This window comes from Eubalaena glacialis, chromosome 12, assembly GCF_028564815.1.
Source record: "Eubalaena glacialis isolate mEubGla1 chromosome 12, mEubGla1.1.hap2.+ XY, whole genome shotgun sequence".
Taxonomy (NCBI): Eukaryota; Metazoa; Chordata; class Mammalia; order Artiodactyla; family Balaenidae; genus Eubalaena; species Eubalaena glacialis.
This window is the reverse complement of record NC_083727.1, coordinates 44,423,054-44,437,928: the sequence shown is the minus strand read 5'-3', so window position 1 is coordinate 44,437,928 and position 14,875 is coordinate 44,423,054. Positions and strand designations below refer to the sequence as shown.

General features: G+C 35.7%; 1 protein-coding gene across 1 annotated transcript in view; it reads left to right on the top strand.

Moving 5' to 3' along the window:
• The first annotated feature begins 559 nt into the window (after positions 1–559).
• RFX6 (regulatory factor X6) overlaps positions 560–14,875 on the top strand; it is a 55,286-nt gene continuing 40,970 nt past the window's right edge. The window contains exons 1-4 of the mRNA XM_061207457.1: positions 560–782; positions 1,051–1,207; positions 4,064–4,187; positions 5,888–5,949. Coding sequence (XP_061063440.1) covers positions 560–782; positions 1,051–1,207; positions 4,064–4,187; positions 5,888–5,949 — 566 coding nt within the window. The remainder of the gene's footprint in view (positions 783–1,050; positions 1,208–4,063; positions 4,188–5,887; positions 5,950–14,875) is intronic.

Here is a 14,875-nt window from a genome sequence, read left to right as displayed (position 1 = left end):
ACATGTTGTGCAAAGACTGAGCGGTGCTCTGGGGTCTTCCTCTCCTGGCCTGGGCCTGCAGAGTCAAGGCTGTCCACGGAAGCATCCTTGTTGTCTCCTTAGAGTAGAGATGGGGACAGTCGCTTTTCCCCCGAAGATGACAGTGGCGCTTTCTTGGTTCTTTCTGGGAGCTTTGGGTGGGGAAAGAGTGCTCGGTCCCAGGGCAAGATGAGAGAAAAGGAGGAAAGAGGGGAAAGGAGATGTGGGGAATGGGACTCCATTGCTCAGGCTCGACGAGCGCAGGTGAGGAAGTGAGTTCCAAGCTGAGCATCTGCCAGGATGGCAGACAGGTGGAGAGAGGCAGTCCCGCCTCGGCCCACCCAGTTCCCAGGGCGGTCCGAGCTGTACCTGTGCGCGGCCTTCCTTCTCCGCGACGCCCGGGGGATCCCGAGCCGCAGCCTCCGTCCCCGCCCCAGCGGCCCCGGGTCCCCAGCCCCGCCCCGCCCCGCCCCGCCCCGGCTTCGGGGCTCCGCTGGGAGCCGGTCAAGCGGCGGGTGCCCGAGTCTCCGTGGCCAGGAGGATGGCCAAGGTCCCGGAGCTGGAAGACGCCTTCCTGCAGGTGCAGGCTTCTCCCCAGGTTTCCCCCGAAGTCCAGGAGGAGTGTTGTGTGCAGCTCCTGAGCAAGGGTTTGCTCGTTTTCCCCGAAGAAAGGGTGTACCTGGCGGCTGAAGCGCAGCCCGGGGGTGCGCTGGGCAGCGGGGAGAAAGGGGACGACCCGGAGCTGCCGGTGGGAGTTAAAGCCGGTGAGTGCTCTGCCCCCTCCCGGGACGTGATTGGGACGCGGATGTATTTTTTACAGGGCATCCGATAATAAAAAGAAACATACCGCAAACGTGCATGTATTTCCCCTAGGAAAATGATTGTTAAATAGAAATTAAGTCGAAAGGATTTTTCACAGCTCTCCTCTGAACGCCCCATAGGCCACCCTGTTTGACGCCAAGATACATTTAGAGGCTAATTAATTGATTTTATATTCTGATTTTATTTATCATCTTTTCAACTTGCAATCAGAAATGCATTTAAGCAATGATAACTTTTCCTCTGAAGAAGAGGTTGCAGACAATCAAGACAGCAAAACCAAAGCAACCGATCCACACCTCTCTCAGAAGAAAACCATCACGCAGATTATGAAGGATAAAAAGAAGCAGACTCAGCTCACCCTGCAGTGGTAAGACTCGCCCAAGGATACCCTTAAGCACCTGTTGAATTTTTAAAGTCAGTATATTCAGATTCTTTGCTTTTCTCAATTTGCTTCTCCCTCAGACTTTATTGGAGAAGTTTAAAAGACCGATTAGAAATTCATCCAAAAATTGTTTTCACTGAATATTTGGTATACAGACATACTCTGGTACTGGTGAAAAATGATCTGCAATACAAATAAAAACCATCACTCTGTTCATTATTGACTAAAACTATAATTTCTTCGAATGTAAGCAATAATGAATTTTGTATTATTTGCTTAACATGCAATCAATTCAGTCCTTATATATTTGTTATTTTTATGTTTATAAAACATGATTCTTAAGAACAATTTAAAAGGAGGAAGGATCTTAACGGTGCCTTTATCCGTAGAAGGCAAATTCAAAATTGTGTATTGGCCATAAGATGAAATGTGTTTGAACTAGAAGACATAGAAAAATCAGTTAAGATGACACTATTAACTTAAATAAATGTTCAACTACCTTTCACATATGATTTATTACAGTGAAATATCACTAATTGGATTTTGTGGAAAATCTTTTAAAACCAAGAGTTTATCAGTAGGCTCTCTACATATACAGAACATTTTACAATATTCTAAAAGGAAGAGAAATTTAAAGTAAAAACATAACATTAATCTTCCCTATGTAGTGTGAAGAAATAGAGCTATAAATTTCCTCCCAAATTCCAAATAAGACGCAAATAAGTAAAAATGTCTATTTGCTGATAAGTTACATAATCTGTTTATATGTAAAGTGTGATCTAAATCTTAGAAAAATACAATAGAAAAAACAGTATCTTAAAAAAACTAGTACATCTTATTTTATTTAAACACTGAATTACAATTTGCATGTAGTAAATTTTTGTAATTATATCCTTAACTCTTTCAAATATTTGAAATATAAACTAAATATCTTTCTAAAATTACGGTTTAACTATTGAAGTTGATATCACATTTACTGGTTAAGAATATACTAGAGCAGTAAATAGTTGAGCTAATTATCTGAAATATTTAGGACACAACTATTTTCTTTAGGATAATTGGAGCTAAAAGATTTTGACTTCAGGTATGTTATGAAGGTCTTTTGAATGATCATTTGCATTATTCAGTTCAACTTGAATGAATGGAAACAAACTTGGGTTTTTATTTTATAAATATAAATGCATTACAATTAAAGAAAAAACGTCATACCCCAAATTAACATTATACTTATGTCTAGGATTTTTCAGTATTTTGAAGACAAAAATAATGCCTACACCATCAAAATAGCCAGGTGAAAAAGTGGGCATTATATGCGTGTCATTAAAATATAGTTGTAAATAGTTGAATATTTCTCAGTGGTTTTCATATTTTTTGAAACTATAAAATGTTGTCATTTTGTTTGAATTCTCCATACTCTCTCTTAAAAAAATGTTACATAATTAAAAAAAAAATAGCCTAGGTGAGTTATTTACCTTCTGGTAATTTTTTCCTTAAGGTTATAGATTATAGCAGGGATGTTAAACAGTAGAATTGAAAATTAAAGTGAAAAATCTGTCTAACTTCAATTTTCACTGTCAACTAGGTGTTTGGTTTTATGTATGCAAATTTCATTGGATTTTGATTCTTTTTTTTCCTTTGTCATAGAAAAATGGATGTCTGATGCTTTACCTGCTTAGGAAACACGTCCTGTAGCTTTTATCTCATGCACCTTGGGAACGTGTTAAATCAGACATCTAAAGAGTTTAGAAGAGTTTCACTCAGTTTTAATCTGAATGCATATTCTATATTGCATTGCTCTTGTATAGTAGTGATTATGATTTTACTATACATAAAAAGACTATAAGTAAATTTTAGCCAATATCATCTACTGAAAGGTTAGAAAAATTGAGAGTAGAATCTACAAGTTCTGATTTCCTGATTGCTGTTCAGATATTTATAACACTTAAATATGTTATTACATTTATATAAATTGTGTGTAATTGTAATTGCAGGCATCCAAATTAAATGGAATTACTTCTAAATTTTCAAAGTTTATATAATTATGTTTATAATATGGAGCTGAATTTATATGTCATGTTTGGGGCCATCTATAGAGAATAACAGTATGTTTCGAGTGTACAGGATCTTTTAGGTAATTGTAAGTACTGATTACAGTAAAAAGTGTAGAGATAGAAATAGATCAGTACCATTTCAAACTTAAGTGAAGTTAATTTACTCTTATGTATTTTGCAAATAAATGTATCACCATGCTTCCCTAACTATTCAGTGTTGGAACTAGTTTGTGAATGAAAGTAAGAGATTATAGACATTTGCCAACCTGAAGCCTGGCAGCCCTTTAGTGTTGAGAATGTTATTTTTAAAAACCATCACCTTCAATTTCACTATTCATATTTGATTATCACAGAGCAAAGCGTGATGAACAGGGAAGACTTACACAGAAGTAAGAGAATGTTTAGTGTTGAGAATGTTATTTTTAAAAACCATGACCTTCAATTTCACTATTCATATTTGATTATCACAGAGCAAAGCGTGATGAACAGGGAAGACTTACACAGAAGTAAGACCTATTCTTTGGGATGTGGACCAGGCAGGAGTGGTTTTGTCTTAGCCATGGTATTTTAACCGCACTAGCAAGTGTTCATTGGGGTTCTTGCTCTTCTAACCTTAATCCTTGTGATCATATTTTTAATATTATCCAGAATAAATAAGTCTACTCATGTCTGCTCAAGAACTCATTTGTATAGAGTCTGTATTCAAAAGGAGCATTAAATCAACGTGAGAGGGGAAAGGAAAGAAGAAATAAAGAAAAGGTTTGACTTAATTCTTTGCCCTTTTTCTTAGGCTTGAAGAGAATTACATTGTATGTGAAGGAGTTTGCTTACCACGGTGCATCCTTTATGCACACTATTTAGATTTCTGCCGGAAAGAGAAACTGGAGCCAGCCTGCGCGGCCACCTTTGGAAAGGTAAATAACACATATTGGCTATACTACCTTACAACTGAAGTCATGTCAGGCAGACAGTATGGAAACAAACTTATCTGTTCAAATTTTCTTATAGCATATTAAGAAATCTGTTTTGTAAATGAAATCTCTTGGCTGTATTTGGAACTATTATATGTTTAACCTAGATTTTACCTACTATTTGTTTTACCTTGAATTACTATATGCTTTGAATATTAGAACCCTGGCTATTAGAAGATTTAATGTGACCTTAAAGGAAGCTCTATTTGAGCAATAATATTTCCTTTCAAAGATGGATACATTAAAGAGTATGGTATGGCCTGTATTGAGAAGCAGAATTAAGTGGAGGTGACAAGTATCTTGTTAATGTAATTGGTGACTGTGTTTATTCTATTTCATAAATAGTTCTCCTAATTCTCCATTTTCTCTAAGTATATTTACACTCCAAACTCCAAGATGTTGTGATGGGATTGGTTAAATTTCTCTCATTTAAAAACATTCCTTTTTACCCAACCTGTGTGGTTAGGATGGGAATCTATATAGCTGACATTACTGCACTTACATATGTTGATCTCATTTTAAGAATCAGGAAACAATATCAATCTCTTGGGAGAGCCTTGTTCTTTGAGATTCTTGTCTTGCTGTATTACCTAAGAACCAAGGATATCCCAGAAAAATTGTAAGAAGCTTAGATCTCAAATATTGCATCTCTTATAAACTGAAATCCAAATTCTAACCTGTAGAGGGACTCGTTGTCTAGAAAATAATGATTACTATGGTCTGGCTTCCCGGTTTTTTTAAACTAAAATAATTTATTAATTTATTTTGAAAACCTATCATTTACAGGAGACAGTGTGATAAGAGCATGGTAATCCAGTGATTTAGGTGCTAGCCTAGACTCTAATTTGTCGCGAGACCTGAAAAGCACTAAACTTCCTCAAAACTCAGTTCACTCATTCTGTAAAATGAGGAGGCTGCATAAGACAACTTCTAATATCCATTTTAGCTTTAATATTTTATTAGTCCCCCTTATGGCAGTCATTCTTAACTGTTTGGGGAGCCATAAAACACCTTGAGAATCTGATAAAAACTACAGAACCAGTCCCCAAGAAATTAACACATATTAATACACAGAGTTTGCCATGGAGCCTTTAGAAGATCATGTATAGATCTCCTAAGATTCAGGTTAAAAACCTTGTTTTATGTAGAAGAGATTTTTGTTCTTTAATCAAATGCTAACTTTTAGCCAATTTAGAGAAAGGAACGTAGAAAAGAAAAAGTTTCAAACATGGCTGTGAAGATCTGGTAAGGCAAAGAAAATTTCCATGTCCTTTCCGGGTTGGAGACAGATACTTAATTGTGGGTAAATCTCTGCAAAGAATTACTATAAAGAAACCCAAATCTTCCCACAAAGCACAGACATGAAGTAATAATTGCTTTGGCAGTAACATCAAGCAAGAGCAGATATTGGTATGATCTGCTTTGGACATTGAGAAAAGGGCAGTAGAACAATGTCATCAAAAAAGCACCTCCCTCCCTTTGCTGATGTGTCATTATGTATCAATATGTGTATGATATTATTTTTTCCAGATTAAAGATTTACTCAAAGTTCAACCTTTGCTTTCTAGAATTAATTGAATATGAGAGGCTTGCAACAGAACCATGCACTTTCTAAAAACTAAAGTAATTGACTTTCTTTTTAGACAATTCGTCAAAAATTTCCCCTGTTGACGACTCGGCGGCTTGGAACAAGAGGCCATTCAAAGTAAGACACGTGGATGAGCACATTTCAGATCTGTACATATGATGCATTGTATATGAAGACTAATGCAATGTGAAACAAGTATTGTCTTTATCAATGAATAGAACTAGGTATTCTCTTCTTGATAAAGCAGACTTTTACCAACTCTAAGACCTAAAAAGAAAAATAAGTGGATTTTAGAATAATGTTTAAAAAGCAAAATTTACATAGAAAAATCATAATATATTATTTTTTCTGATGAAATAATCTAAATGAATCATTTTTATAATCTTAAAGCCACGACTGAAGGTACCAGTGTCATGAAACGGAAATACATACAGCTACATAAGTGACCAAATGGAGTCCACAACACTTCCAAAGAGCAAGGCCAAAGCCAGGGGTTGCACATGGTCCAGGTTCTTCCTCTGGTTTTCTTTCCCAGATAATAGTTTCTTTATATTCCCCTCTTTTCCCTTCAAGACAAATGACATGCCCATATGACTCAATGGAAATATAAATATAAAGTAAGCAGTCATGTATTCTCTCTCTTGATAACTTTAGCTTTACTTATCTCTTGTGGCAACCTCTGTAGAACCCCCAGTTACAGGTTCATGTTCATCCATTATTTCTTCTGTCCACCGTGTTTTTAGTTATTCCTTTCCTTCTGTCTACAAACATATCCAGATCTCTTCTGTGTTGATAAAATGAAATCGTCTCAGACCTGCTATACTCTTTGTTATTGCTCTGTTATTTTTCTTCTCTCTGCTATTTCTTGAGAGTAGCTATCTGCTCACTTGCCTTACCACTGATCACATGCCTCTGTCCTGTCCATTTCTTTACCTGGGCAAAAACTCAATGGCTCGTTTTTACTGTTACTGATCTTCCTAGGCACCTGTCTAGCATTTGAACCTGATGATAATGTCTTCTTACAATAAATAAATACATAAAACTTCCCTTACAGCTTCTCTGTTGCAACACTGCCAAGTCCTCTTCCCTCTTCTGCCACTTATTTTCTAGTTTGTCCAGTGTCTCCTTCGGCTCTAACATCCAGTTCAGCATTGTCCAAAGAAATATAATGTGACCACATATCTAAATCAAAAATTTCTGGTAGCCACATTAAAAAAGTAAGATGGAACAGATGAAACTGATTTTACTATGTTTTATTTAATCCAACATATCCAAAACATGATCGTTTAACCATATAATAAAAATTAAAATTATTAATGAAATATTTTACATGCTTTCTTTCCTACCAAGTGTTTGAGATCCCGTGTGTATTTTATACCTACAGCACGTCACAATTCAGACTAGTCACATTTCAGATGCTTAATACCCACATGTAACTTGCGGCTATTCTATTGGCTAGCTCAGTCTTTTGGCTCAGTCACTTGCCAAAAGAATAGATCCTACTTTATTATGAATTCTCTTGAATCTCTCTCTGCATTCTCACTTTCAAAAACTGGCCTTGACTCTGTCTTTTTAGTCCGTTCAATACCATTCTTCCAAACTGACCTTCTGAAGTTCAGATTCAATCATTTCTCTGTCATCCTCAGACATTTTCACCTGCTCATGACAAACTTTTCTCACCTTGACATTCAAGGTCCATTATGATTTAGTCCCAAACCATTTTCTTACCTTATCGTCTACTTCTCACTTTTCAGCATGCAGCCTACGCTCTCACCAATTTATTGCCCAGTCCCCTTTGCTTCCCTCTCAACCACCACTGTTTTGTTCATGCTGTCTTCCTCCACGAAAAATGCCCTTTCCCCTAGAGGTGTGTTGAAATCCTATCCATTTAAAAGAATGTCTCCTGAACTTCCTCTTCTTTTGAATCTTTTCTTAGCCTCTTGATGTTTTGTAGGCTTTTCTTTGCACCCTCTTAGCAGTTTTTGATACCTACCCTAATGCGAAATTAACTTATCTACCCTAATGCGAAATTAACTTATCTCCTCCCCTCAAAAGGTGGTATTTTGAGGACGGAGACTTTGTCTCACCCATTTTCATACTATTTCTGTGGTCTGCTACATAATAGATTATCAATTTATATCTATTTAATTGATTCCTATTAATGTTAATAGTATTGTGGCCTGAGAAATGAAATGCCAGATTGAAAAATACAAAATGGGCTCATTCCTTCTAATCAAGTCAGCTTTTTTTCAAAGTCGAATCAGTTTAACTGCCTAATTTCTACTGAACTGATTCCTACTGATTTGTGTAGGTAGAGAAAAGATTAGATAGTGTTTGAGATAGATAGATAGTGGGAAAAGAGGCAAAGCAATGCAGAGAAATCCTCTTCACAGGATCTACAAGAGGACAGGCAGGCAGGCTGCAGAGAAAGTCAATTAATCCTAGAAGGAGCCTTTAGGATTAGGGATGAATCATTAACCTTGTCCATTGTGACACAGTGAGGCTCCAGTGTGTAGGTTTATGTTGTAACAGTATGTAGTGACTTCAGGCAATTTGTTTGATATCTGAGAGCAGATGCCCAAGAGTATAGCATTAACAATTTGAATTTTTTCCTACTTACCTGATGTGCCATTTGCTTTTTATAACTTGCATATTATATTTTTGGTATTTTCATATCATGGGCAAAATTTTTTTCTATATGTAAACTAAGTATTTTGAAAGATATGGCAAGATGTAGAGTTTGTGTATTTTGTCATTGGTAATATTCTGATGTAATTATTCTTAGCGAGATACTTTTCCTGACTTTATTTATTTCCAAGAAATACCCTTAGATTTTTTTATCTTGGAAGATAATATATCAAAAGGCAGGGTTGCCTAGTGGTTAGGAGCATGAGGTTTAAAATTGGACAAATCTGAGCTTTAATCCCATATTCCCATATACAACTAGATGAGCAGTTCAGCTTTTCATCAATAAGTTGGATATGCCATTATATACAGGTGTGGTGTGAGAACTAAATGAAAAAGTATAGGAATGAATGGAGACTTGAATATGCTTTCAACCTCACTATCCTTAATAGTAATGAAATTATTAATAATAATAATAATAATATAAAATTAATAATATGATATTCACAGTGCATCCAAAAATCAGCAATGCAAGTAAAAGTTATTATTTACTGAGCAGCACACACACGCACACAGACACACACACTCTCTAATCCTCACAATGACAATACAAGATTGGAATTACCGTGTTTTACAAAGGAGGAAACTGCAGTTCAAAGATCATTGACTTGCTCAAGGCCACACAGATACTATAAAATAACAATGTTGGCATTTAGATCAAGGTTTATCTGGCTCTAAAGTTTGTGCTTTGTCAACTGATAAAGCGTCTTCTTTCCTATATCAGTCATATCAACAAAATATTGTTTAATTGAACTTTTGAGTTTTTGAGGTATGAATTTTATTTATTTTTTCTTTTTTTTTTAACATCTTTATTAGAGTATAATTGCTTTACAATGGTGTGTCAGTTTCTGCTTTATAACAAAGTGAATCAGTTATACATATACATATATCCCCATATCTCCTCCCTCTTGCATCTCCCTCCCTCCCACCCTCCCCATCCCACCCCTCCAGGTGGTCACAAAGCACCGAGCTGATCTCCCTGTGCTATGCGGCTGCTTCCCACTAGCTATCTATTTTACGTTTGGTAGTGTATATATGTCCATGCCACTGTCTCACTTTGTCCCAGCTTACCCTTCCCCCTCCCCGTATCCTCAAGTCCATTCTCTAGTAGGTCTGCATCTTTATTCCCATCTTGCCCCTAGGTTCTTCTGACCATTTTCTTTTTTCTTTTTTTTTTTTTAGATTCCATATATATGTGTTAGCATACGGTATTTGTTTTTCTCTTTCTGACTTACTTCACTCTGTATGACAGTCTCTAGGTCCATCCACCTCACTACAAATAACTCCGTTTTGTTCCATTAATCTCCAAAACATACAAGCAACTCATGCAGCTCAATATCAAAAAAACAAACAACCCAGTCCAAAAATGGGCAGAAGACTTAAATAGACATTTCTCCAAAGGAGATATACAGATTGCCAGCAAACACATGAAAGAATGCTCAACATCACTAATCATTAGAGAAATGCAAATCAAAACTACAGTGAGATATCATCTCACACCAGTCAGAATGGCCATCATCAAAAAATCTACAAACAATAAATGCTGGAGACGGTGTGGAGAAAAGGGAACCCTCTTGCACTGTTGGTGGGAATGTAAATTGATACAGCTACTATGGAGAACAGTATGGAGGTTCCTTATTTATTTTTTCTGATCTAACAGTTTTAAATGTTAATTAGTATATTAGATTCTTCTTCAGAGAGCTAACAACATTTCTCAAGCATCAATCATAATGCATTTTAAATTATTTTATATTTGTTTAGAGATATTTATGTTTTCTATAAAAGCAAATTTGTAGCACAAACACAATTTTGCTTTCTGCTTTTAATTTTTGTCCAAAATGTTCTCTGTGTTGGTCTATTATCTTCACAATCATCATTTCTATTGGATGTTTAATATTTCAAAAATTTACATTTGATGCAAAACTTTTTTATGTATATGGAAATATGAACAATTGATATAGAAATATAAATGAAGAAGTAAGCATATTTTGGAGAAACAGGAATTTATAATTTCTCCCAATTTTACTAGTAATTTTGTAAAACTTTGTATTGTTGTAGTGCCCAAAACATACTATCACTAAATATCATTGAATTATTTCTAATATATGAATAAATTTGGTATTAATTAATTTATAAATAAATAATAAGCTCTGCGCTCCATCCCTTCATTTTCTCTTACCATCCCCTCCCTGCCAAGAAAACCAACAATCCCAATGGCAGATTCTGCATGTTCTCAAAATCAAGATAAAAACTGACTTTGCTTTTGTGTTTTTCTTTTCTACTCTTTGATTTACCACCAATGCTAATAATATACCCTGATTTTTTTTCCTGTGCAAAATTTTTTTTTTTTAATAAATTTATTTATTTATTTTTTTATTTTTGGCTGTGTTGGGTCTTCGTTGCTGCGTGCGGGCTTCCTCTAGTTGCATCGCGGGGGCTACTGCAGTGCTTGGGCTTCTCATTGCTGTGGCTTTTCTTTGTTGCGGAGCAAGGGCTCTAGGCGTGTGGGCTTCAGTAGTTGTGGCACCCGGGCTCAGTAGTTGTGGCTCATGGGCTGTAGAGCACAGGCTCTGTAGTTGTGGCGCACGGGCTTAGTTGCTCTGCGGCACGTGGCATCTTTCTGGATCAGGGCTCGAACCCGTGTCCCCTGCATTGGCAGGCAGATTCTTAACCACTGGGCCACCAGGGAAGTCCCAAAATTTTTAAATTTAGATTTTGAATAAATAAAAATGAATCAAAATTCTATAGGTACAAAGAGTATCTAATGAAAAGTAATTCTTGCCTATTTTATGTTATGAATCTATTATAGCAAGGGTAATCAATCCGTTCATATTTATATTGATGACAAAGCATGGTGCCAAAGAGTTTTTGAGGTGCAAACAATAGTAAGATAGGGTACATGCTGTCAAAAAAATTTCACTATTAATATTCATTTATTTAGTAAACATTTTACGTCTGTCCTGGTGCTGACTAGGCCCTAAAGATACAATGATTAGCAAAAGAGGCCGTGTCCCACCCTTGCTCAAAATGGCTCAGCAGGGTAAGGGAGAACACAGTTGAGCCCACCGAATAGATTTCATGAGATTTCATGCACACAGTAAACTGTTTGATTTGAAGTTACATTTTAATTTCTTGTAGACTTTGATCAGTCAAATCTTGGTTTTCAGACATGACGGATAAAAGCTATTATCTTATTTATTAGTAGTGATTTAGTGGGTTAATAAAACTGATATGGCAGCTGCTCTTATCATAGTAAGTTATTGCAAGTCCCTGAACAACTTAATCCCATCATTTCCTTATCAGTTATCATTTGTGTAATGTAAACTAACATCAGGGCTACTAGCTCAGTGGGAACATATGTTTCAGGAATTCTATATAATGACAAAATGGAAAAGAAGAAATACAGGTGCAGGTATAAATTGATCAGCAAATGAAGAAAAGTATTAGACACAAGGTAAATACTTTAGTACTAAAAAGAGGAGCAATAATTTCATTTGTCCTATTAAAATATAACACATTCACTTTAAAATATGGGCATAAAAATTAATTAATTATTCTTCTTTATTCCTAAAATGTAAATGATATCTGTCACTTGACACAAGGCTAAGGACAGTTGATGCTAATGAATGAAGACAATTTTGTTAGATAATCACAAAGACTACTTGTATTATGCAAACATTTTCTTAAGAGAAATTAGCTAATCATATCTAGGATTTTTAAGCAGTTATCATATTTCTTTTAAAATAAAAATCATATAGGGAGAAAGAACTGTGAAATGTTTGGGAATCTTTATTCAGAGTAACCTACAGGATAGGCATTGGCTATTGGTATATAAATTTTAAAAACTAGTTAGCCCACAGTGAGGCAAACCTCACTTTTTATTCAACATTTACCTGTATATATTCTTGTTATGCTAGAATATTTCTGGCAAATATTTCCTAGCAAGATTTATTTTAGGGTAATATATTAACAACAAAACAGTGATATAAAATGTTGCAAGTGAGATGAAAAATCCATGTATACTTTGTATGAAATTACTCTCCCCGGTTTTATGAGGTTTATCTTCAGCTGTTAGGAAGACAGAGAGCTGCTCGTTTATTATCTCTTCTCAAAGACACTAAATCATCACTCAGACGATAACATGTTCCTAGTTAGACTAAAAGGAAGATTAAAGGGGAAGATTATTTTATTGGCTCCAGAAGAAACTGGATATGAAATGTGCTAAAGCATTACAATGGTCATTGCAAAATACTGAGATTTGTATTTCTAGCAATATCTTGTCTTTCCACCTAAATACGCTGATTGCATGTCCTTTATATACATTGTTTAGGGATACAACTTTTGTTCAACACCAATATTTTACCAGTAACCTGGAAAGGCACAATCCTAGGAAGCAGTTATTGAAAACTATTGGCTTTAAGAGAATTTGTGTTTTATCAGTTTCCAGATTTCTAGCAGAACACATTGACTGGTCCAATAAATGAGGATTTTTCTTTACAGTAATTTCTAAGGGGGAACACAATGAAGGGGAAGATGAAATTCCCTTCCTCCAAATCTTATAGGTTAGTAGGGGAGGTAAGCCATGTATACATATACCATTAGTACGAGATGCAAAGCTCCATGGGATAGGAGTTCCCATGAGGAGTTCAAAGGACAGAGAAATTAATTTTGCCTAAGAGACCAGTCAAAGCTTCATGTGTTGAAGCTATGCCTTGAGGCACAGATAAGAAATGGGGACATGCAGGAAGAAGGGCATTCCCAATGAAGAGCTCAACAAAGTAAAGGCACAAAGTGAGGAAAGCACGTGTTATTTGTGGAGGGCAAGTAACTCTGATAGAAATAGATAAGTTTATACAGTACTAGTGGTAGAGTTAAAGGAATTAGTAGATTTCCTTACATCACATTAGACAAGAGGCTTTTTAATCTCTACCAGATTTTAAATTGTGCTATGTTTAAGTATATGACACTATATGCATGCCCTTTATTAAAAATTCCTGCTTATAAAATTTTCTTTATGACACATTGTTATTTTTCTTATTTCATATTATGAATTTATTTGTTCAACAAATGTTTATTGAGTTCCTCTTATAGGGAGCTTATGTTCTAGAGGGAGTCTTTGTTTATATATGGAATTTCAAGTATGAAACATTCAGATCAATGGTATAGTTCTTAATGATTCAAGTTAGTTATCAATTCTTAAAGATTCATGCTGAAGTTGAAGAGAGAGTGTATATGTTGAGTGCAAGCATATTCAAACTATATTTCATTTAAGAATTTCTAATTATAAATAAAACTGAGATACAAAATTATATATACATACATATTTTGCATCTTGAGTATAGTCTATTGAAACAAAGAGTGCTCTGTGGAGCTTTGGGTTTGAATTTTGTCTTCAAACCCATAACTTTTCACATGTTTTTTCCAAACAAATCACATAAACTTTTTTTTTTTTTTTTTTTTAATTTATTTTTGGCTGCATTGGGTCTTTGTTTCTGTGCGCAGGCTTCTCATTGTGGTGGCTTTTCTTGTTGTGGAGCACAGGCTCTAGGGGCGTAGGCTTCAGTAGTTGTGGCGTGTGTGCTCAGTAGTTGTGGCGCACGGGCTTAGTTGCTCCACGTAATGTGGGATCTTCCCGGACCGGGGCTCGAACCTGTGTCCCCTGCATTGGCAGACGGATTCTTAACCACTGTGCCACCAGGGAAGTCCCTCACATAAACTTTTTTGAACTTTGCTTTGAAATGGAGATATTACTTCACTTGCAGGCTGCTGTGGAAATTTGAGATGAAGTATACATAAAGTTTTTTACATGTAATAGTTGCTCAATAAATGGTAACTATTTATATTAGTACCTACTATCACCTGCTTCAATTTTAGCACATATTAATTTTGTATTGCAGTTCTTTCTTTGCATGCTTTTTTCCCCCACAAGACTATCAACTCCTCCAGGGCAGAAACCCTCATCTGTCTCTTTTTGAATCCTCAGCACGTAGCACACGATAAGCATTAAATACATGTTTGAAGGAAAGAGTTCACTGTTTCACTCGTTCCCTGTGGGCCAGCGTAATTATAAGATTGTATTGATATAACATGCTCAGCTACATCAACATGTCTAAATTATGAGGCATTGCTAATGAGAAAAGGACATGCTGCTTCTCATTTGTAGAGTGGAATGTAGCTGACCAAGTTACCTTCCTTGGGTGTCAATGTGAGTCTGGTTGATGGTGTCATTTACATTTGACCTACGAATAAAATACATTACTTAAAAGATTTTTTTTTTAGATATAAAATCTTGACTCTAAATGTAAGTGGAGGTATTAAGTACTTCTATTTTTAAAGATATTCTGACCTAATGATTAGA